We start from the raw sequence: 23,159 nt of genomic DNA, 5'->3' as shown, positions 1-23,159 counted from the left end.
GGAGGGACTGGCCCAGTGACCAATGGTGGCCTCTCTGACAAGTCCTTAGTCCAGTGTCCTCCCAAAGACCCTGGCCACCGTAGAGCTCACCACCCTCTGCTTCCGTGTCTGTACTGCCCCCGGAGGACACTCAGGTTAGAGTTTGCCTCCCCTTCCCGCTAATCTTCCCTTCCCTCTATTCTCCTAGGCCAGGCCATTGGGACATGCCCTGCCTGGACTGCATTTTCTTATACCCACTCTGGGAGCTGGTCCAGATGCTGCCTAACTTAACCTCTGCCAGCTGCAAGCCGGTGCCTGTCCTTTTAAAGGTGTGATGGGTTGGGTGGTGGTGGAGACACTGGTCTGCACTGTGTCAGTGCCTTCCAGGGAAGGAAGCACCACCAGTAGGTTGGGGGCCCAGAGCCCCACCTGCTCATTGCAGGAACTTCCTGAAGTATCTTGTGTGTGGCCTGATTGGAAGCTGGGCTCTGCCAATTAATACCGTGGAAGCTCCACTCAATTGCAGGAGGTTTTCTTTTTTCTGGTTAGTTCCCTTGGTCTAGATTTCCCTGGGGACAACTCTGCCCAGGCCTCGACCTGGTAAATTAAATGTTAAAAATCCTTACAATGACTTTAATCAATCTACAGAGGTGGTGGATGGCCTCCTCCCAAGGTTCAGGGGCTTGGAGGAGATGGGGTGGGGAGAAGACAGGAGGGGTTTCCCTGCCCCTGGGAAAGGAAGGAGGAAGCCTGATGTCTTATTAGAGGCTGGGCCCCCCAAACCGGAGCTGAGAAGAGGGCCTCCATTCCCTTTATGGCTCGCGATCTCTGCCCCAGACTATGGGCGGCTATTGGGTAGAAGGGGCCCACCGCTCTTCTTGTTTCTTTCCTGTCTGAAGACACCTGGCGGCTGTTATTGTCGGCCTGCTCAAGGTGTTCAGATTAGTGTGCTGGAAGAAGCAGATGACCAGGCCTGTCGAGCTGAGACACGGATCTCCAACTGTCACGAGGGGGGGGGGAGTGTCAAGCAAGGGACCCCAGAGCTGGAGGGTCTCCGGCTGGAGGAGTGGGGATGGAGAGAGTCCAAGGTTCTCCCTGGTGAAGGGAGAGCGTGTCTCAGCAGCTTAGATGTCTCCTTCCCGTACCTGGTGACTTCCCAGGTCCTGTTTCAGGTTCCTCTTGTTTGCAATACCCTCTACCTCTAAAGACCTTTCCCGGGGGATCTAGATTATTTAGGCAATTCTTTCTGCCTCCACCCCCTGCCCAGACGTCGGGATTCCTCCCCCCCTCCCTTCATCCAAGGCTTTGGAGTGTCAGAAGCTGCTGGGTTGGGAAGCGAGGGTTCCTAAAGTACTTGCCCCAGGCATGGGTGCCTTGGAGCATGGGCAGGGTGGGGAGCACGGGGTCATCTGCCAAGTGTTTTCTGAGATTCGGGCCCCAAGACGCCTAGGACACGACAGTGTGAAGCTAGAAATATGTCCCTTATCTGCAGAGGTTTCTACTCGGTGGTGGTGGCCCGGCCTGGCGCCAGAGCCCACTTGATAAGATCCTGGAGTCTTGGGGCACTGAAGACGGTTAGGTGCGGACCTGGCGGTGTCTTGGTCCCCAGTTCTCCGCTACACACCACTCCCCAACTCCGCGTGTCCGGCTCGCCGCCCGGGCTGAGGGGGCGCTGTCGGCGCGGGCGGGCGGGCGGGGCTGGAGCTCGCGAGCGCGCGGCGCGGAGCAAGCGCAGGGCTGGGGGGCGCCGGCCGCCGAGGACTAGGGGCTCGGTGGGCGGCCTGCGCCGTGCGGGGCTCGGCGACGGCGGGCGCGCGGCCAGGGAGCGCGCGGGCGGGGTGGCTGCAGCGGCAGCGGGAGACGCTCGGGGCCGCTGCTCACGGTCCACTCCTCCATGGCGCTGCCGGGGTCCCCCGAGCCGCCCCGCGGCGCACCCCGCAAGGTTCCAAGCCTGCTGGAGATGGGGGCGCTCTGCCTGGACTCGGACATCATTCTGGGTTTCACCAGTCACCTCCTGCGGCGGCGAGGCAAGGTGAGGGCTGGCGGGGCCCGGCTGGCAGCGGCGACGCTGTCCCGCGACTTTGCCGCGCAGCACTGAGAAAACGCGGCAGGTCCCGGGCGGAGTCGGCACGTCGCATGGAGACTGCACTTTCCCTTCTAGTCGAGGCTGCGCTGGGACCCGAGCTTTGAGCAGCGGTCACCCAGGGGGAAGAGCGTAGTAGCGCAGAGATCCCGGTTCTCATCTTGCAGCGGTGGGCAGGAAAAGGCCAGGGAGGAGGTGGTCTGAGTTTCTGCGGTGATTCCAGTTGCTTGGTGCATCCCGGAGTCTTACGGGGCTGTGTTTTTGTGTCCTCTGGGAACTCGAGTGTAGAGTATGCTTCCCGAAGAGCCGCGCTGGTGCAGGGAAGTGAAGTTGCGGGTGTGGCCCATCGTGAGCGCAGGGTCTGGGTGATGCTTCTGTGTGTGCGTGCGTGTGTGTGTGGGGGGGCGTCGATGTGTGAGCCTCCTGGGTCGCGGGTGTTTGTCTCAATGCGGTAGAGGGGCGGGGTGACGCTGTTTGCAGGGCTTACAGGGATGGATCGGGGAGGGTGGTGCCTGAGGCTACCCAGATCCCAGGGTGGGCCCACGGCTGCCGGTCTCCCTTTGCAAAGCTGGGGAGAGGAAGTAAAGGTCCCGGAGGCTTGGGGGGTTGCAGAAAGTGGGGAGCCCGCTCGCAGCTCATTTATGCCTCCCCATCGTGTTTGCAGACTCTCGTAGGTCACAGATGACCTGGGAAACCCGATCGTTCATCCCACTCTTGGCCGACAGTGCCTAGGAGTGGAGGGCTAAGTAGGCAGGGTGGGGGGTGTGGGGAAGGGGAGTTAAACGGAAAGGAGTCGCTTGGCAGACCCAGTATTGTGCGAAGGTCCAACTGCTCTGGGAATGTCGGGCCAGGGTCTTTCCTTGATTCACCCTGGCTCAGCTGTCCTAGAGGTCTCAGATTAAAGGGGAAAGAGAAGGAACGCGTGGCGTCCTGTGTCTCTGCGCCCTCGAACCCTGTGCGCACGATGGCCGGCAGGTGGCGCTTGTGTCATGGGGAGCCCCTCCGCAGCTCCCATCCAGCGCCTATCAGGGGTTTAGGGCTGATCCGGAACTGGGGGCCTGAGCCCGGGTGACCTCAGATGGCAGTGACATTTGGGGTCTGACTTGGGCGAGAGCAACTGGTCGCTGGGGAAGCGCGGGAGACCTCCAGGTCGGAGACAAACAGGCAATTAATTCCGGAGCTAACTTCCCATCTGCCAGGCCTGCGGACAACAGGTCCAGCACAGCCCCTGGGCCAGCCGCACGGCTTCCTCCTACTTCCCAGGCGGCGCAGCGTGCAGTCCACTTCCAGGCACGCACGCGGCAGCCGCGAGACTTCGAGACAGCTCCTAGCCGCACACTGCATTTCTTGAGACGCCGACCCTTCTCACCCGCGCCAGGCAGCTGGAGCCAAAAGGTGGCCGGCCACACACGAAGTGTGCTGGGGAAACTGCAGGCCGGGGTTCAGCCCCTTGCTTTACTCCACAACCCCCGCCCCCGCTTCCTTGCTATGCGACCTTGGGCAAAAGCTTCCGTTTTCCCGCTCGCAAAGTGATGAGAGGGTTGGGTGCTTCCCAGGAGGCGCTCAGACCCCATCGTCGTGGAGGAGGGACAGAGGCGCATGCGTGCGCGTAACTAGTGGCTCGGCAGCCCCCGCCGCCCCTCCCCAGTCAGCACTCACCTAACAGGTTGGGGGTCCTAGCAGTGGGCGGGGCCGCAAGGAGGAGCAGGCCCCTCCGCCCACCAGGTTCTGCTCTGGGTGGGGGCGGCGCTCTGGCGTCCCGCCCCCTTCCCTCCCTCTACGGGCCTTGGCCCGCCCCCGCCCCCGCCCAGCCTGTCCCAGAGCGAGTCTGCGGCGGTCACGGCGCACTCACCAACGCTCGCCTGCTCAACCAACTTCAGAGCTGCAGCTGCCCGGACCATGGGGGTGCCCCCGGGGCGGATCACGTAGCCACTGCGCTCCTAGAGCCAACGCATCCTTTCCTGCGTCCGGGCCATGGTCGGCCGCGGCGCCTCCTTGTGTGCGGTGCAGCCCGCGGTACGCAAGACCGGGCCAGGAACGGGCGGCAGGGACCGGCGGGCACCGGGTTCAGAGCCCGGGACAACAACAAGGATGCTCGAGGGGTGTGCGGCGCCCCCTAGGGATGGGACCTGGAGCGGAGTGCGGCGGGGGACCCCGGGCGCCCGGCTGGAGCGTCTTGGGCAGGGACGTCTGGCGTTGCACCCAGCACCCTAACTTTTGCGAGAGCGAGATTTTAGGGGCGTGAGCACCTGGGTCTGGAGTCGGCCGCGTGGAGTCTGCAGTGGCGCCGCCCAAAGGCTTGGGTTTACTGTTCCTTCTCCCCCCTCCCCGCCCCGCAGGTAGCTGAGTGTAGCCGGGCTCGAGAGCCCCAGACGCTTGAGGTGTCTCCACGCAAGAGGTTGCCCGCCGGGCTCGACCAAGACCCATGCAGCAACCGCCCTGCTCCGGAGGGCGCCGGGGCCAGCGCAGAGCAGGGCCACTCGGCTGGTGGGGGCGGTTGGTGCCGCCACTGCCACACGAAGCTCGTGGAGCTCAAACGACAGGCATGGAAGTTGGTCAGCGGGCCTGGGACTCCCCTCCGGGTAAGTGACCCCTCTTCAGGCCACGTCTCAGACAAGACAGAGCTGGAACTTGGGAGAGTTTGGGGCTGGGGCTTGGAACATGGCGGGTTCAGCGTGGGTCCTCCTGCCTTATCCAGGTTCCCAGTCTGCAAGATCGTATGTTGGTGCCCCTCACCCTGGGGGGCCCTGCTGCGTATCAGAGGGGGCTGGGTAGATCTCTTTCCTAGCTACAGATGCCCTGTAGTTGGAGCTTTGCTGTTTGGGAGGGGTAGACGAGGGGAAGGCAGGGACTTCACTCAGGGCAGCGCTTGACGTGGTGTGGCACTTTGGGGACCTGGGCATTGGCATGCCTGTATACAGAAGGCATAGAAGGTGAGAGGGTGGCGCCTTCTGAAGCTGTGGGGGTCCTGACACCACACCTGCGCCGTGTCCTGCCCTGGGTCTCTGCTGCTTAGGCCTAGGCCTGCCCAGCGGGTATTGAGCCTCCCGTTTCCCAGGCTTCGGCCTCGCTGGCAAGTGCCGACGGAGAGGAGTCTACTGGGCTTTCCGGCCAGTCGACTTGCCAGGCTTGTAAAGAGCAGGGGCATTGTTCAGGGAACAATGGTCCCTGGAAGTGTGCAAGGCAGGGGTGTGGGGGTCTGCACAGGAAGCTGCTCCTGACCTTCAGCCTCCGTGAAGGAGTCCCTGGGAAGCAACCGAAATCCCCATCCCGTCCAGATACAGTCCTCCAGGCAGTGCTGAGGTTGGGGTGAGACCCAGAGTTCCTTGCGGGTCAGGGCAGGTGTGGTGGATGCCAGTCAGGTGTGTCTGTTCTGGGCACCTCTCCTGTCTCTCCTGGCATTGTCTAGGATGGGGATCTTGCGGTCTCTCAGGCCAAGGCTAAATCCGTAGGCCTGTATGGAGTGTGACCGGCTACGGCATGGGGCGTGACCGACCATGGGTGTTGTTAGGCTTTTGTCAGTGGCTGCCAGCCTTTGCCTTACCCTGCACGGATCTTAGCTTTAAAAAGCCAGGAAACCTTGAGGAGGCCAGAGAGGGCCCCTGGGTTGTGTCCCTGAGGCCCTTCAGGAGGCAAGCTGACCTGGGAGCTGAGATGTCCACTCACTCCCCGAGTGGGCTTTGCTGGGTACTGCCGCCTAGGCCCCAGGCTGGCTGGCTACGGATGGGTGGAGCTCTCGTAAAGAAAGACTCAGCCACAGGAGTGAGCTGGTGGAGTTGAGAGCCGTCTGTGGGGGTCTGTGGCCTCTTCCTGCAGGCATTGCTGCCCCTCTCCAGGCTCCCGAGTGTGGTCTTCCATGCGCGCTGCTCCTCCGCGCTGTCAGTTGAGGCCCCGTGTCTCAGCCTGGGCCTGGTGGGCTGACCAGCGCTCTGTGTAGCTTTGAGACTCTCATCTACTCTGTGTCGTCACACAGGCTGGCCTTGATCTGCCCTGGGAACGCTGTCTCGCCTGTGGAGTGCTGTGCCCAGGTCAGGAAGGCTCTGCCCTCCATTTCTCTGTAGAGGAAAATTGGAAGCCCTGGGGCACAGGTGTTGTACCAGCAGCCCAGGATTTCAATAGGTGCCATTGTTGTGTTACCAGTGTGGGCCAGGCCCTTCTCAGAGTCCACAGAGAGCTGTAACCATAGCCCTCCATTAACCACTACACACATGTGCACGCACACACATGCACACATGCACACGCGCGCACACGCACACTCACGCACGGTCTGCTTCTGAGGTGGGAGGACACCCACCAAAGGACAGGTGGGGGACACTGGGATCTTCACCTGTGGGTGAGCTCTAGTAGCTCTGTTCTCCAAGGCCAAGATGATGGTAAGAATTCAGGGTGGAGAGCTAGGATCCCCTGAGGGATCTGTTTCTTAATTTTGGTCATGGACAGCACTTCCCAGCTTACAGGGAAGTATGTCCAAATCTCACATCCATCTCTGTGGTTCTTAGAGCAGGCACGAGGCCTGCTAGGCTCTCACTCCTGGTTGGAGGTTGAAGCTGGATCCCTTGGAGTCCTGGGCTTTGGGTCCCTTTCTAAAGTCAGTATTAGAGGGAACCGTGGGGTCAAGGAGACAGCCTGGTAGCATGTGGCTCCCTAGTATTTCTGCGACTGTGAAAGGCTTGTCCACATTGACTTCTGGCCCACCTTTCTGCTAGCAGACAGTTATGCTCCCAGCAGGGTCTGTGAGAGCCCTTGGCGGAGTCTCCTCTGTCACGCTAGTCACCTTCTTCACAGGTGTGTAGAACAGTGTTGGGGTAAGCTCTGGTTCTGAGCTGGGCTCAAGGGTCACCTTCATTCTGGGTCTTTGGGTATTGCGTGCTGCCATTGGAGCCCAGCTGGCTGGCTGTGATGCTGTGGTCTCTTTCAGGTATTCCTGTCAGCGAGATCCGGTTGGGGCTTGTAGCACAGTGCCTTCTACCTGAGAGCCAAAGCCCAGGTCTCGTTTTGTTTTTTTTTTTCCTGCTGTCCTCCAGGCCTGTCTCCCCGTGTCCTCATCCGCTGCAGTGAAGTGGTCCCTTCCCTCATCACTATCCCAGTCCAGAGCGCCACTCTCAAGCAGTAGCTATGCCGGGTTATGAAGAGGTCTCACATGGAAATGCTTGTTAAACAACTGGGTGACCAGGCTTTTCCTCTCATACCTCATGGGTGGTCACCCTGAAGGCTGCTGGGCTGCATTCTGTCTGTGTGTCCCTAAGGTGATGCCTTCCACCCCCAGAGGAAGGTGATCCTTCTCCGCTTGTACAAAGGGTGTCTTGCTGTTGCTTAGGGGCCATCCCAGATGGTGCCCAGAGAGTTATGCAGAGGTGGTGACTCTTCCCGGGCTAGTGACATTCTTTCAGACTGTCAATACTGGAGCTGAATTAATGATTCCCCAGCAGGAAAATGATTGACTCTCCTTTAGGCCTTGCAGGCCTCCTGCTCATCCAGCCAGAGTTTCATCCCGTTGCCTCCTGAGGCCCTCGCTCCCTTGCTGTGTGTGGCCTGTGCCTGCCTGAGGGGAGCAGTGAACATGGCCGCCAAAGGTCTCTTGGTTCCCGCCTGTTCCTCTGTAGCGCCCATTCCCATGCAGCCCCGGATGCATTGTTTTGGTTCTGGAACCTCCGCACCCACAGGAACCAGCCCTTGAGGGTTGGGGTCCTTAGCCTTCCTGCCCTCCCTGTGGCCTGGGATCCCTGGCTTGGCAGTGTGCTAATATGCCTGGACACCATTTGCAGGCGTGCCTTGGCCCTTTCTTGCCGTGTAGCCTTCTCCGTGGAGGGAGGGTGGGAGCATGCATGCTTTGGTTGCGGCTCCCAGCTCTGCATTGTGACTCGGGGGGGGGGGGCTAAGGCCATGCTCCCCCACAACAGGTTGTGACCCTGGACGAACTTGGGCTGAGGCTGGTTCCTCTGATTCGGAAGTTGCTCCCTGGGATGGCTAGCGGTTTCCCCCATCGCTGTGGGCTGCCCTCTTCCTTGATGTCTGGAGCCAGGCCCAGTACGTGCCTGGGGCCTTTCAGGGTGGGGCCCTGGCGTCAGCAATGTTTCCCAGCTGAGCCCAGGTGTCAGCTAGGGGAGGTGTGAGAGGGGCTGGCGCTCCCTGGGGCTGGCTGGCAGGCCACGAGGTGACTCAGCAGCAGGGTGTCTACTCCAGGGCCTGACTGGAGGTGCTCGGAGATCTATGCTACTCCGGGGTCCAGGTGGGAGCAGGCAGGAGGATCCTGGTAGCTCCGGCCTTCCCCTCCAGGTTCTGTGGATCTCTGGACTGGCCTTCCTGTGCCTCACGTAAGCCCTTCCATTCAGTGTGGGGCAATGAATAGGTCTATCACAGGGTTTTGCTGGTCTGGGGTTTCAGGCATGGGGGAGGGCGGCACTTGGAGAAGGACTTAGGTTTAAGGGCACGATTCTTCGCAATCTGAACTTCTGCTGCAACAGTGTGGGAATGTCTGTTGTTCATGCCTGGGTGCCCTGTACAAGTTTCACGTCCTGAGGGTGTGTGTGTGTGTGTGTGTGTGCGCGTGTGTGTGTGTGTGTGTGCACACGCATGTGTGTGGATGTGTTCATATCTCGTGCTAGGAAGGCTGTCTCTCATACAAGAAGCAAGAACGGAGGAGTAATCAGTGTCCTCTCTGCCCTCTCCTGAGCGGTGGCAGCATGGGGGCGGGGAGGCTGTGTGAGCTCCTCCACACTTTGAGTGTTGCCTCAGTCAAACTGAAGGGCCTTGCAACAGTTTGGAGTAGGTAAGGGGTTCCCAAGACCTCCCCTGGTGTCCTGGAAGGGCCTTGTAGGCGGAAGTCAGGGCAACTGGTTCTGGTCTAAAATAGCAATGGAGATTTAGCTCTCCTTCCCTTTGGCCTTCCGGGAAGCTCCGGTAGATCTGTTCCACTCCAGACAGCCAAGCTCATGGGACTGTTCTCTTGACGGGAGTGGTCATCCCTGAGCGTTCACGTTGGACCGTGTCTTAGTCACATCGTTTTGTTTTTAGTTTACATTGTGTAGCCCCGGGAAGCGGCCACACTGTCTTTGTGCTCTGAGTAAGTAAGCCAGGCCTCAGAGCTGAGCATGCCTCTCTTCACCGTCCAATGGGCAACTCGAGCAGTGCGGGGTGAATGGGCAAGACTGGCCTGGCCCTGCGGGCTCCTGCTGGCAGCCGGGAGGATGGTCTGCTCTCGCTGCTGCGGTTCAGTCTTGGAGTAAGCGATGGACAAGGGGAGCCTGCTTGTCCCATCTGTTCCTAGGAAAGCCCAAAGAGGAGTCACCTTTGACCCTTCCGGTTTGGGAGCCCTTGCCTTGCCTCACTGTGGTGCAGTTGAACACTCTGTAGCCTCCAGGACGGCGTCTCTTAGTTGAAAACCTCTGTAGTCAGGAAGCCAAAGGCTGGTTTGTGCCCTAAGAGAGGCCCCCAGCCTTGTCTTGTTCCTGCCCTGTGGTAGTATCCTGCTGGGAGGGGGTGGCGGGCTTCACAGGCCACTGTGTTGGTGGATTTATAGTCCTGTGTGGCCCGGGGCCAGGCCTGGTGCTGGCTGGGTCTGGACTTGGATGGATGTTTCTACAGACTGCTTGCACTGACCTCTGACTTCGGCAGCAGGGTCGGCCCGAGCTGCCTCCTGTTTCCGGGTGGAGCGTGCCACGCTGGGTCAGGGGCCTGGACTGCTGGGTAGGCTCCTTCCTCTCCATCCTGTTGCTCCAGCCCATGGCCCCAGCCCAGTGCTGTCTCCCGGTAGCCATGGATTCCTTCCTGTCGGTTTCATAGGCTCAGCCTGTGTGGAACCCCAGAGACTGTCCTAAAGCCAACTCCGAGTCTTTGTTTTTCACGTACCTGTAAGGCCTGTCTTTCTCTTGTCTGACTCTCCCCGTGCCTGCTTCCACAGGAGGAAGCATCCAGAAGTCTGCCCTTGCTTTTTGATCCCAGGCCCAGAAATCTGATAGGCCTGAGGCCGAGGTAGGGCCCTTTAAGAGGTGGCTAGCTGGGACACGGGAAGGAGTGAGGCCTGGGAGTGGGGACCCTAGAGTTGTTGCTTCTGCTCTGCTGCGCAGGCTGTCTGACAGCCTGAGGTAAGACCAGTTTTTGTGGTCTTCCTAAGGAGAGCGCGCTCTTGATGGAGTCAGACAAGATGCTCCTCTGTAGAGGTAGGGGTGGGAGGGAAGGGCTTTGTCAAGCGGGGGGGGGGGGGGAGGTGTTGGATTCTGGATGATACCAGGGGCCTAGCCTGCCTGTTGGTTCACTTTTCTGGGGTGATGGATGGGCAGAGAGGGGGCTGGTCCAGCCTGGTGGGAGGGCTGGGCTTGATGCTATGGGAGGGCATCTCTTCTGGGGTCAGGACCCCTCCTCTCCTGTAGGTACCCTGAGACCCGCTGGGGAGGAGAGCCTGGTGGGTTGAAAGACCAGCACATCCCAGCCAGACTCCTGGTGCTGGAGGCTGGGACCAGCGTGCAGGCTACAGACCTCTGAGCACGCAGTCACCGAGGCCACTTTCCCTGTGTCCTAAGGGAGGAGGTGGAGCAGGACACAGCTTGCTAAAGGCAGCAAAGCCGGCTGAGCCTCTCCCCTGCCTTCTTCTGTCTGTGTCCTCGAGCAAAGTGTCAGGGCCTGGAGGGCCGGCGGCTCTGGGCAGGTGAGGACTGCAGAGTCTGCAAGTGAGAATCACGCCAGTAGGGATGGTGTGAGGGTAACCAGAAACTGCGCATCAGGGCTGCGTGTGCCTGGAGCTCATGCAGAGACTGCCATAGGTGGCAGACAGGCTTGGGAACCAGTAAGTGGCAGTTCAACCGGGCGGCGTGGACAGAGCTGCATTCAAACCCTGGGAACACGGCTGGGCTTTGGGCTGTCCCAAGAAGTCTTTGCTGAGAGCTGTGTGCGCCCACACGAATGTGCCTGAGATCCAGTCCAGGACTCTTCTTCGTCAGCCCCTGGTGGTGGTGGTGGCGGGACACACACACACACACACACACACACACACACACACACACACACACACACACACACACGTCTGCTGCCTCCTGCAGGCTGTGGTCTCTAGCTGTCTGCTGCCCAGGATAAGAGGCAAGGGCCTGATTTTCAGAGTCTCGTTTCCATCCCTTCCAGCTGGTTACTGGCGAGTTTCAGCTTTGGTCCTCAGCTGTCTCCAGAGGCATCACAAGCCCTCCTGTAGCCCAGCTTCAGGAGGTGGTATACCCTAACCTGACAGTTACAGCCTCAGGAGACGCTTTGCTGCCTAGTGGGGAACTGAGGCACGGGACTTTGTGCTTTGTCTAGTGACTGTAGCCTCTGAGTCAGAGTGGATACTTTATGCCCTTTCAGGTGGACAGCCTGTGTCCCTACAGTGGAGGCTGTCGGTGCCCTCTAGGTCTCCAGCATTCTGTGGGAGTTCTTCGTGGAGAACAGGGCGGCTATTGAGGGGGAGGGGAGGCTCTCAATGAGTGAATTTGTCCTGAGTCATCCAGCTGGCCTGTTCCTGGCACGGGCTACGGGTGGCGTGCCGGTCAGTGCTGGGTGGGCTGGCCTATAGGTCGATAAGAGGGATAGCCCAGACCTCTAGTGAGGTGCCTGGGAGGGTGGGGGTACCAGGGCAGCCTGGGTGTGCCTGCCGGTTTCCAGGTTGGAAAATTGAGCCCTGGACCACCCTGCCATGCCACACAAGACACAGGAATGTCCTCGACAGCAGGCCACTGGAAGTCCCTTCCTGGACCTGTTGTCAACTCCGGAAACAGTTGCTGTACAGGGTCATAGCCCAGAATGCTGTGTTTGGGAAGGAAGGGAGGTTGAGGTAGCAGGCACTGCAGTCATGGGGTCCTCATGTTTGCCGGTTCCCTCCCTTGTGTGGCAGTGCGGTGGCGAGACACACACACACACACAGACACACACACAGACACACACTCACACACACACTCACACACTCACACACAGACACTCACACACTCACACACAGACACACACTCACACACACACACACACACACACACACACACACACACGATGGGACACCAGGGTGTCAGGCATGTAGGCACTCAAAACCTATCTGGCTTCTCATTGACCCTGCCGTGGGTGCTGAGATCCCCTTTGCAGAGATGGATGATTGACAGGACTTAGGGAGGGTCTCGCATGGCAAGCTAAGGTGCCTGATTCTGTGGCAGGAACTGGGAGCAGGGTCCTCCAGTCTCCCAGTGGCTGGGGAAGGTCAGTTTATTTTCCTTGTCCCGTGGGTGAAGCTTGACAAGTGCTGAAGCCTGGGCGCGCACCGTCTTTCGTTCTCACAGGAGAAAATGGAAGGATTACTTAAAGCAACTCATAGACTCCAGAAACAAAATAAAAACCGAAAAGTCATCATTTTAAAACAGGGAGGTGTCCTAAAACCCGTCGCGTGATGGGTGGGTTTGTGCACAGTGCTAAATTGAATCAAATTAAGAAAAATACTTTGCAAGCACAAGTAAAATATCTGTTTAATTAGACCATAAAGCGGAAATTAAAAGTAATATTTTGCAGTGGAGTAATTACTGTCTATCTGAAAGCAATAGGTTTCAGAGGTAACAGGGCCAGTGGCCGGGGGATTCTGAGTTAAAATCTTGAAGCTGGGCCCAGGGTCCCTGGGTGCTTGGGCTCCTGGACACTGGGAACTGCTGGGGTGGCTGGGAAAGGAGGCCCCCGACAGCTCCTCCTGGACTCACCCTCTGTGCGCGGAACCTCTCACAGCTAAAGGAAATTCAAGCAGGCCGGGTTTGCTGGCGGCTGCTGAGGGGGCAGGGCAGGGGAATCTGGTGGCCCCGCAGTAAGGTCTTTGTCTGGTCTGAGGGCCTTGCAGGGAACAGCAGGTGGGTGTGGGGTGGGGCGTGGGCGGGGTGGGGGGACACAGCCCCTCTCTGGAGCCCTGACTGTACTGTGGGAAGCTCACTCTCCCCTCGTCTCCCAGCGGGTACCAAACAAGGAGGTCTTGGGTCTCCCTGGAGTGGGTTGTGTGGCTCCGAATGACCCAGCTGCAGGACACGGTGGTTCTGTTTTTTTGTGGAACTCAGTGCTGTGTGGTGTCTCCCCCCACCCCCCCCCCTTCAGCTTAGCATGTCTGAGGCTCCAGCATTTTGTCACCCCAGCAGTCTGCTCCTCTCTCTTGTGTGATCAGGGCTGGAGAGGTGGCCCCGGGCTCTTTGGCTGGGTCCGGCTATCAGTTTCTCCCTGGGGGAGGGACTGACTCGGCTGCTTGACCCCAACCTGGTGGGCCTTAGCCAAGGGTTCTGGCCCACTGGGAGCTTGCGCAGCAAGGCTGGGGGTGCAGGGCAGCTGATGAGAGCCTTGTCCAAGGTCTCTGGTACTGAGTGCGCAGCTGCGCAGTGGGGACCTGAGCATGAGGGTCCTGCCCAGTGTCTGGAGCACCCAGGCTTCTCTTCCGCTCTCTGCCCAGCTGTGTTGGTGGGGCTTGGTGTTCCCTTCCTGTCTGCCCTGCCCTTCAGCTTAGCTTTCATTCTTGCCTCCTGCTGTGGGGGTGAAGGGAGATTGTTTCAGAGTCTGCAGCCCCTGAGACTGGGCAGAGGCCTCCAGGCCTGTTCAGAGGGCCCAGAACAAAGGCTCGCTCGGCCTGGATTCTAGGCAGGAGCTAGGGCTGGGCGGCCCCTTTCAAGCTGAGCTAATGGCCGGCTGCACAGGACACACTTCCTTCCCTCCACAGCCTCCTGCTGAGTGGAAAATTAGTGCAGACTGGAAACAGGCCTGGCCACCCTCTGCCTGGGGCTGGGTCGTTGGCTGGAATCACCCCACCCCTCCCCCCACCCTTGTTTCATCTCTGGGGGCCTCCCTTGCCTCTGCAGGGCTCCCTGTGTGAATCCCAGGGGCACCAGCTAATGGGGACCTGGTCTGCCAGGCACTTCTCAGTCTGGAAACCACCCAGATTTTATGGAGTCCTCCATAAATCAGGCAGCTGGCATGGTGCTGGGTCTGGCAGGGGTCACTCTTCGATCTGCCATGGGCTCTGGGTGGAAATGGGAGCTTAGTCACGGTAGTCCCCTTGCCTCTCAGCGCTGGCTGCCTTGGCCATGGTCTTCAGCACGTTGAACTTCCTGGGCATTGTGGGCGCAGGTGACCAGTCCCTGAGCACACCCAGGGAGCATGCATTTCTGACCTACAGTCTGCTTGAGGTCCCTGAGTACCCCTAGCTCGGGACAGTGAGCCATGGCATCCTAGCTGCTATCAGGGACAGGGATGACCACCCTCACTCTGGGGACTTTGCCAAGTGACCCATCCACAGTAGTGCCCTGTTTCCCTGTGCTCCCGAGGCTGACTGGAGACTGCAAAGGCAGGGATAGGGTCTGAGCCCCTGCCCCAGAGAAAGCTCGGGAAGGGAGCTCTGGAGGTCATTTCTCAGTAGCCTCCTGCCAGGCTCCGGACTAGTGCCTTTACCCACAAGCTGGTTGTCAGGGAGCTCCAAATGCATCTTATTAGCTGTGAACCAGTGTGGTTAATGATGGTGAGGCGGTGGGTTGGCTGTCAAGGGCACAGGCAACTTCCTATTAACTCTGGTAATTATCTTCCTGCTGGGCTCGTGCGGATGAAACAGTTTGGGCCATAATAATGTTATGGATGGTGTTGCACTGGCTACAGCATGAGCTAGGGTGGGCTCCCCGTGCGCCTGTATACTGACCGCTGTCCCCCCGTGCGCCTGCATACTGACTGCTGTCCCTTGCTGTCCCCAGGATCCCTGCCTCTCTACTCTGCTTCTTGACAAGCTCCCAGCTTCTGGGGTTCAGCCAGCGTGCCGCCCCGACGCCGAGAGCCGCTGTGACGTCTGCACCACACACCTTCATCAGCTCACTCGGGAAGCCCTGCACCTGTTACAGACCCCCGCCAGCCGCGAGGACCCTGATGCTTCCCGGGGAGGCCTTCTGGCTCCCAGCCCACGGGACCCACCTGGACCAGTGGGCCTCACGGGGAGGCAGCTCCCCATGGGACCGGACAGGAAGAAGGCAACAGCGTGGCCACCTGGCCCCAGCGTCCAGGTGTCCGTGGCACCTGCAGGCCTCGGGGGAGCATTGAGCACAGTCACCATCCAAGCCCAGCAGTGCCTTGAGGGCGTGTGGAGCCTGTCTAGGGTCAACAGCTTCTTGCCGCCCACCTGCCTGGTGAGTGCTCTGGGTAGGCGGGGCTACTGGATCCCAACTGACTTCCTTTTGGGCTCCTGGCCACATCTGGGTGCTGTGTAGCGTGGTGTTGGCAATGCAAACCCAGGAAAATCAGGGATGCTTTTGACTAGCTTGCTTCTCTGATCATCTGTGATGCTGTGGGCTGATGGGGGAACCCAAGGTTCCTGGGAGGACCCTCATCTGCACTTGGGTGTAGAGAGAATATCTTCCTTTGGAAAGCTACCGTGGCAGGCTTAGATCGGGTTACGTAGACGTGTCCCATGGATGGATGTCAGAGCCTGGAGTGCAGTGAGGCTCACAGTTGCTGGCTCTGACATTTATAGGTTGAAAGATGTCCTCTAAGCCTCCCGTCTCACCAGAGCCCTTGGACTCCTCTTAATCCAGCCCTAAAGCCCCTGTCTGGGGCATTGTCTGCATGGGTGCTTCTTGGAGTCTTTCTTGGAGTTCCCCAACATCCCATGTCCCCAGCTTTCCACCTGGTTCAAGGAATTCCAGGGTGGCAGCTAAGAGACCTAGGGGCGTCCTCGGGGTGTAAGAGGTGACCTCTGCCTGGACCCCGGGGAGGGCCTGACTCCACAAGGACATAGCCAGCACTCTATGTGAGCCCTGCTTGACTCAGCCTTTCTTCAGGAGCCCCCTGCCGAGGGCACAGCCCCCCAGCCCCCTGCTCACAGAGGGCCCTCAATGCATAGCAGATAGGGCCGTGTACTTTGCACTGTTGGTCCGAGTTCCCCCGGTGACCATGGTGGGAGGGATCGTCTGGGCAGGGAGGGTATAAATAGATCTACCAGGAATGAGGTGCTGATAGCTTATGGGGGAAGAGGCAGGAGGAGGGGAGGTGGAGGGGGCGGAGGCAGGCTGTTGTGGATCATGTGTGCTTGGCTCCATGGAGAAGCTGCCCTGCCCCCGGCTGCCCCCTGGAGCCCTGATTGCAGAGGATCTGTGGGTGTTTCCAAGGAGTCCGTGCTTCTGTGGTCGAGTTTCAGGTATGCATTCCAGGCATATAGCAGCCAACCGTGCAGGCCTGGGGAGTTTGCAAAGTCCGGGGTGTGGGCTGGTAGGCTCTCACCCTCGGTCTGTGTGTCCAGTGGCATTTCAAGCAGATGCAGACGTGCAGATGGGCCCCAGAGCCACTGGGCAGTGTTGATACAAGCCCCCATGTGAGGAAGCAGGGGACGCAGAGGTGCAGAGGGACCCCAGAGCCACTGGGCAGTGTTGATACAAGCCCCCATGTGAGGAAGCAGGGGACGCAGAGGTGCAGAGGGACCCCAGAGCCACTGGGCAGTGTTGATACAAGCCCCCATGTGAGGAAGCCTCTTCTCCCATTTTCAGGCTTCTCTGGGGTAGGTGAAACTTGTTGGCTGTGCTTGTTCTCAGATGTGGCGTGTGCTGAGAATTCTACCCAAGCTGGAGCTGATCCCTGGGGTTTGTTCAGGGGTTGGTCTTTTGAGGCCATCTATCCTTAGGGTTGGAGTGCCATGCTGGTCATGGCCCAGCATCCTTCCCCTTACCATACCGAAGGGAGGCCAGCTGCTCTGTCCTCCTGAGGCTTTAGCAACAGCTGGGTTGCCTGAGCAATGGGGAACAGAACCTAGGTGTTGGGTACAGATGCTACCGACTGCTCAAATGAATTAATTAATTCCTAGAGGAGTTGGCATTGAGCTGGACCCCAAAGGAAGTCTCAGGTGATGCGCTTAAACCTAAGACATTGGTCCAAAGGGGTCTGGGTGGCCCCACTGGTTGCCTGGCCATAACCTTATGTCTGAGCAGACACTGAGCTGGCTCATGCTGGTCTTCATGCTTTGGTGTGGTGACTGGGGGCTGGGGAGGATGCTGGGGGCTGGGAAGATGTTGGGGGGCTGGGGAGGATGCTGAGGGTGTGCATCATTGGCCTTTAGTTAGGTAAGCCTGACTGTGGCCTGTATGCGATAAAATGTGGGCATTTAAGGCTCTCGCTCCTCATTCCATGGGCACATTGATTGTGTTGGGAAGGCGGGAATGGATTTATAATTAAGGAACAGCCCTGGCAATCAATAGGGAGATTATTAGAACCATAAATAGGACTTTAGGCTGCAGATGAGGCAATGTCCCCTGAAGCAGGGCATCAATTGCTGATGATCAAGTAGCTCCTGGGCACGGGTAGTAAACACTTCTAGAGGGATGTATCATGAATCTGTCACAGTTGGTCAGTGGTCCGATGGGGCTGACTAGGTAGATTGGTTCCTACAGGTGGGAAAGGCGTGGAGGGCTGGGCCTGGGTCCCGTGGGCACTTTGGTCTTGACTGGTCACAGCAGTAGAGGCTGTGAAAAGTGGTTGACTCTGGCTGGACAGTTGGTCCTTCGAGGGGGTAGAATGATCTACATCTTCACAGACTCTCTGGAGCCACGGGAAGGCCTGGAACATTCTAGGTGTCATGGCTGAGAGCCGCCCTGGTCGCTTCGCGTGGGTGTTAACTGTGGGACAGCTGCCCTCGTAGAGCGAGGAGCTAGTGGCCTACACAGCTTTACCCCAAGCCGCAGGGCATCACGATGGGGTTTGGAGGAGTCTGCATGACAGGCTGTCCTTGGGCCACAGCTCCGGTGACGTAAGCCTGCGCCATGGATGGGTGGCAGAGGCTGAAGTACACAGTGACGCACTGGCACCCTCCAAACCCCCCTCCCACCAGGGGGCCCTCTGAGGGCCTGGCTCCCCTTAACCCTTGATCAGAGAGGGCCATCTCCTGACCGTGTTGCCTGCGGAGCATCCAGCCATTACTCTGGAGCTCCCGGGGGAGACTGTCCCTGGTAGTCTTTCTAGACCAGACGTTCTCAGCCTTTCACAGGGGTCTCCTAAGACCACCCTGCATGTCAGATACTTACGTCATGATTCAGAACAGCAGCAAAATTACAGCTATGAAGTAGCGACAGAAATGACTTTATGGTTGGGGGTCAGCACACCAAGAGGAAGCGCACTGAAGTGTCACAGTGTTGGGAGGGCTGGGAGACGGGTGGACACAGCGGCACTGCCACAGATGAGGAGCGCCTGCACGTGCCAGCCCTGTGGCACGTCCCACACTCAGAAGCCCTCGCGGAGGTCAAGAAACCTGGTGGCATCTGGGGGCGGGCGCTGCAGGGCAGGCCTGGCCTCCTGATCCCACAGTTTGAGACAGCACAGCTGACGTCACAGGGAGGCCCCAAGGAGCCAGGTTCCCCGCTGTGTGGTGCTTGGGTAGCACCATCCTGGGCAGGGAGCCTGCTGCCTCCCACTGTGAGCTGTGCAGGGAGCCTGCCGCCTGACGCTCATGGAGACCTCAGGTGGATCCTCGGAGGGTGGAAGAGCTTCAACTGGGCTGTAGCCTGGCCCTCCGCTGATTCCTCCTAAATTGTTCTGACACCTCTGTTTAGGCCTTACTCCACCCACCATGCAGTGGGGCTGGCAGGACGGTCTCCTCTCCCGTGTGAAGCCCCAGGGAAGCTGCTTCTTTGGCATGGGTGGGGACAACGTCCTGAAGGCGTAGGACTTCCCACCTCATGCCCAGGCCCTGGAAGCCGCCAGAGGAAGGGAGCCTGCAGAGAGGGCCCACTGAGGATCTAACGTCCTCTGCAGAGCACTACCCGCCGGGTAGCCCTCACGTGTAGCTCCCCCCCAGCCCCAGCCTCCAGGTTGCTTCTCAGTCCCCTCACGGTGGCACCCGGCAGGGCGTTTGTGGGGGAGGGAGTCCTCGAGGGCTCTGTCCTTCACGTGCCAGGACCTTGTGGGTGCAGAGGTGCTGGGGTGGGCCAGCGTGTGTCTTAAACCGGGTTCCGCAGAACCCTGGTGTAGAGGTCGGCCGGCACTGGTAGGTTCAGCGGTGTCTCGCCTCTGTGTGGGTGCAAGATCTGGCTGCCAGCTCACGGAGGAGTCAGGGCTCTGCTAGCTGTCCCTTGGCCCGCGCTGGCCTCACGCTCTCCTCTCTCTGCGCTTTTCCTTCCGTTGCCGCTGTACGCCTCCATCACGCTTTCTGTTCGTTTCTGTTCGGCTGCCCGCCTACCTCCCCCCCCGCCCACTCCACCGCTGCTCTGCACTCGCTTTGGGACGGCTTCTTTTGGCATGTCCGGGCTCTGCTTCTGGCAGGAATTGGCAGTGGCCGTCCCGGTGGACAGAGCCGTGTCATGGCAGCTGGTGGGACGGTGGAGCCAAGCCACGTGCGGGACTCCTGAGACAGGTCAGTGTGGGGAGGGCCAGCGGTGCAGGCGGGCCAGCCGGACAGAGGCCCCCGTGCCTCTGCAGATGCCCCCAGGGTGGCTGGGCCCGTGGGAGTGGGTGGAAGGGCCGTGTGGGGTGGGGGACAGCAATTCTGTGACGCCACCAGCTTCAGCCCCCAGCGTCTCCTGCTAGGCCAGGTGTTATAGGACCCTGTGCCTAACTGCCATCACAGAGTGCCAAGCTTACTGTAGGTTCCGGGGGACCATGGGTTGGGCTCCTCCAGCCTGTTCAAGGGTTTCTGGACCTGGGCTCTGGCCACTGTGCCGGTAGGTGGTGGCCAAGTCCAGCTTTGTTCCCAAGGGCTCAGACTGCGGTTGTCATCAACCTTGATCTTGAACATTTACGCTTTCCCCTTCCACTCTTCCCAGCTAAGCAGTTTAGTCTTTTATAGGAAGAACACACCAAGTGACACAAAGGGACGGGTATTTGATGCGAGGGAGTGGCCTGGACAAGAAGGGGTCTGGCTGGGCTGGGCTCTGAGGCATGTTTAGGGGTGTAGCTACACACCTGTAGGCACGTCACTGATAGGCGCTTGGGGCGGCGTCTAGTAAGCTGTTCCAGGTTTGACCTTTTCTGACCTTTCCTTCTTACAGTCTGGGGGAGTGGGTGCTGCTGGAGACTGAGGGGGTGCTGGGCTTGCTGAGGGCTTAGGCTGGGCTCGAGACTTTCATAGGCAGAGAGAGGCTGTTTCTCCTTGGGGGGGGGAGGTCTTAGAAGCTGGGGTCCTTCAGGGGCTGAGAAGGTGAGGCCTGCCCTGTGAGGAGGGTAACTGCCCTGGGTTAGTGCTGTCTCTGGGCACGAGGTGGCTTGTTCTATAGAGGTACCATACCTACCTGGTCTCAGGCTGCATCCTTTGATAGATCCTAGGAATACTGAGCTCAGCCCAAGGTCCTTGGACCAGGTCTGTGCCCGCTCAGCTCTGCCAGCTGGGACGCAGGCCATCTTGGTTGGCATGTTGGCCTCCCCTCTCAGGCTGCGTGGGGAGGGCGTATTGGAGGGTGAGGGGCCTGGGGCTTTGCAGGAAGAGACCAGCTGCCCTGTCCTGCTCTGCTGGGGCTTGGGTCCCCTCTGCCCCCGGAGCCTGAGGGGTAGGTAAACATCATGTGGAAACTGTCCTGGGAGCATTTAATTACACCCGCGCTCCACGGCGAGGCCTCTCCATTTCTAGAATTTATTTTAGCTAATTAGTTGGAAATGCCAGAGTTATATTTCAGACAGTGGCGTGTCATACCTTATCACATGGGGGACAATTAGTGCTTGTGCCAAATATTTATTGTGGTGTCTTGTATAATTGCACCTCTGGGTGATCCCAGATGGCCCGGCGGTGTGGGGCAGAGGTCTGTCTGCCTGACCTCTGTGATCACTACAGGCCTTGATGAGGGCTGTAGAGTCCGTCCCTGGTGGGGTCTGCATTTTCCTCTGTGGCTGGAACAGACCCGTCACCGTCACGTACCCTGAGCTGGGGTCCTGGGTCCTTGCAGGGCCCCAGTCTCCCAGCTGTGACTTTTCCAGGCACACAGGCAGGGTCATGCAGATGTGTGTGTGTGTGGGGGTGTGTGTGTATGTGTGTGGTGTGTGTGGGGGCGAGGGGCGGGGCGGTGTGGGGTGGGGCAGTGTGTGGGATCCATCAAGGGGTAAGTGAGTACTCAGCCTGGGGCAGTGTCCCTGTGTCACCTGCTTGTCCCTCACGTGGATCTCTCCTTCCTCCAGGCTGAGGCAGCTGTGGCTGCTGTGGCAGTGGCTGACACTGTTCGAGACCGGCCCCCGGCAGCAGGCCCTGATGGTACGTCTAAGGTGTGGGGCCTCGGGGCCGCATACACTTCAGCCCTGGTCACTCCAGCCCCGGGCCCCTCAGCAGGGGGCTCCACAGGGCCGTCAGCAGCAGCCTCTTTCTTTATAAGGTACGTCCTCTGGGGTCACACAAGCTGCAGCATGTTGGGGAATGGAGACCCTGAGTTCTCGGTCCCTCGTGGCCTGTGGCCTATTCTTGGGGGAACTGTGGCTCAGTCAGCCAAGGAGTGGGGGCGCTGAAAACGTCGTACCCAGCCGGCAGCTCCCGGCCTGGCCAGCCTCCCTTTCAAGGGTACCCGTCTCCGGCCTAGAGCTCGGGTGCGTAGAAGCAGTAGGGCTGGGGTTTGTTTCCTTCTCTCCCGGGTGCCTGCCTGGCTTGGGGATGTGAGGTAGCATGGCAGTCTGACCAGAGGGAAGGAACCACGTACTTCAGCGCGGGAGGTGGGCAGAAAGCCCCGCCCCCAGCTTGGGCAGTGGACGGGTAGGGAACAGTCCTCTGGCCCAAGGCAGAACCTTAGGTTCTGCATACCCAAGGCTGGAATCCTACCCTCATCCAGCAGCCTGAGAAAGGGGATTATAGGATGTAATCGCCATAATGAGAGGTAATGGCAGCCAGCTGGGGGTCACTGTCCCATTAACAGCCCACATGGGCGCTTGTCTGTATCATGCTGGGCAGTGTGCGGAGGACGTCTTATCAGCCTGGTCCGGGGGGACTGCGGGCCCTGATGGGGGGCGTGACGGGGCATGTGATTAGGGCATTGTCGGCGCTGGCTGATGAAGGCTGTTGTACACTGCCTCAGTAACTCCTGTGACTGACGTGGCCTCGGCCACCACCCCAATTAGGTTCAGAGAACCTGGCTAGGACCTTCCAGATGGGGACATGGAGGAGTCCTTTTCAGCCTGTTTGGGGGCCTCCGTGTACCGACAGCAGGCAGGGTGGTGTCTAGGAGGCTGGGACCGATAGCTGTCTGTGTCCTTATCCTGCTCAGTTCTGATTTCAAGGGCCTCTGCCTTGAGGATTTGGAGGCCTCTGAGGCGGCTGCACTCCTGGCATGGTATCTGGTAGGAGGTCTTTTGAAAGAGTTTACGTCGGTCCAGTCTGGATAGCACCCAGCACCCTGATTCTGAGGCCCCTGGTGCCTGACGAGGGTCTTGACACCGAGTGTGTGGTGTGTGTAGTCTTCTCCCTGGCTCATTAGCTACCCTGCCCTGAAGAGGCAGCAGGTGCTGGCTGCCTTTTGTCTCAGCCCAGGATACAGAGGCTCCTCTGCCTGAGCAACACCCTGACCTTGGAAAGTTACCATAGAAACAAAGAAACAAGTGGACTTGGGTGGGGGCTGGAGGCAGGTTTCCCCAGGCAGGTGTGTGTATGGGGGTGGGGGGTGGGGGGCACTACTGGCTGCCACCGCTCCCAGCTTATAAGTCATTCTGAAACCCGGTGGGTCCTGAAGACCTGTTGAGGGCCAGGTTAAGGGTAGTTGTCCCAGCAGGGCTGAGATTGCTGGTGGCTGGTGCAGTTTTGAGACTGCTCAACCACTCCCTGGCATTGTGGATAAAGGGGTGGGCGACATGGAGTTGGGGAAGGGCTTGCCCAGAGTGCATCAGGAGGCGGCAGAGCCTTAGCCCCACCCCACGGCCCTCGGCTTCTATTGAGCAGATGCGGTTTTCCTGCCTTCGCTCCCTGAAGCTGGATGGGTAGAGTGACCCTTGCCCATCCCTGCCCTTGGGAGGTTTGCGTGGTGGGAGAGGGGATGAGTCTTGAGTCTGTGAAGGTGTCCTTGGGTGGAGGCGTGGGGAGAAGCCTGGCATCTGTGCTGTGCACACACAGTGGGGTGGGCTCAGAAGTGTCGGGTCTCGAATCTTACAGTTGTGGAGTGAGTCTGGGCTCTGCCACTTCTCGGATTTCCCCCAAAGCCTCCTTCAACCT

General features: G+C 59.3%; 1 protein-coding gene across 1 annotated transcript in view; it reads left to right on the top strand.

Moving 5' to 3' along the window:
- The first annotated feature begins 3,878 nt into the window (after positions 1-3,878).
- Kif26a (kinesin family member 26A) overlaps positions 3,879-23,159 on the top strand; it is a 36,255-nt gene continuing 16,974 nt past the window's right edge. Inside the window, 4 exon segments of the mRNA XM_005068313.4 lie at positions 3,879-4,078; positions 4,402-4,644; positions 14,770-15,195; positions 21,152-21,342. Of these exon segments, the coding sequence (XP_005068370.1) occupies positions 4,037-4,078; positions 4,402-4,644; positions 14,770-15,195; positions 21,152-21,342 (902 nt within the window). The 5' untranslated portion in view covers positions 3,879-4,036.

This window comes from Mesocricetus auratus, unplaced genomic scaffold, assembly GCF_017639785.1.
Source record: "Mesocricetus auratus isolate SY011 unplaced genomic scaffold, BCM_Maur_2.0 Super-Scaffold_15014, whole genome shotgun sequence".
Lineage (NCBI taxonomy): Eukaryota > Metazoa > Chordata > Mammalia > Rodentia > Cricetidae > Mesocricetus > Mesocricetus auratus.
The sequence above is the reverse complement of the archived record's forward strand: the minus strand, read 5'-3'. Positions and strand labels throughout refer to the sequence as shown.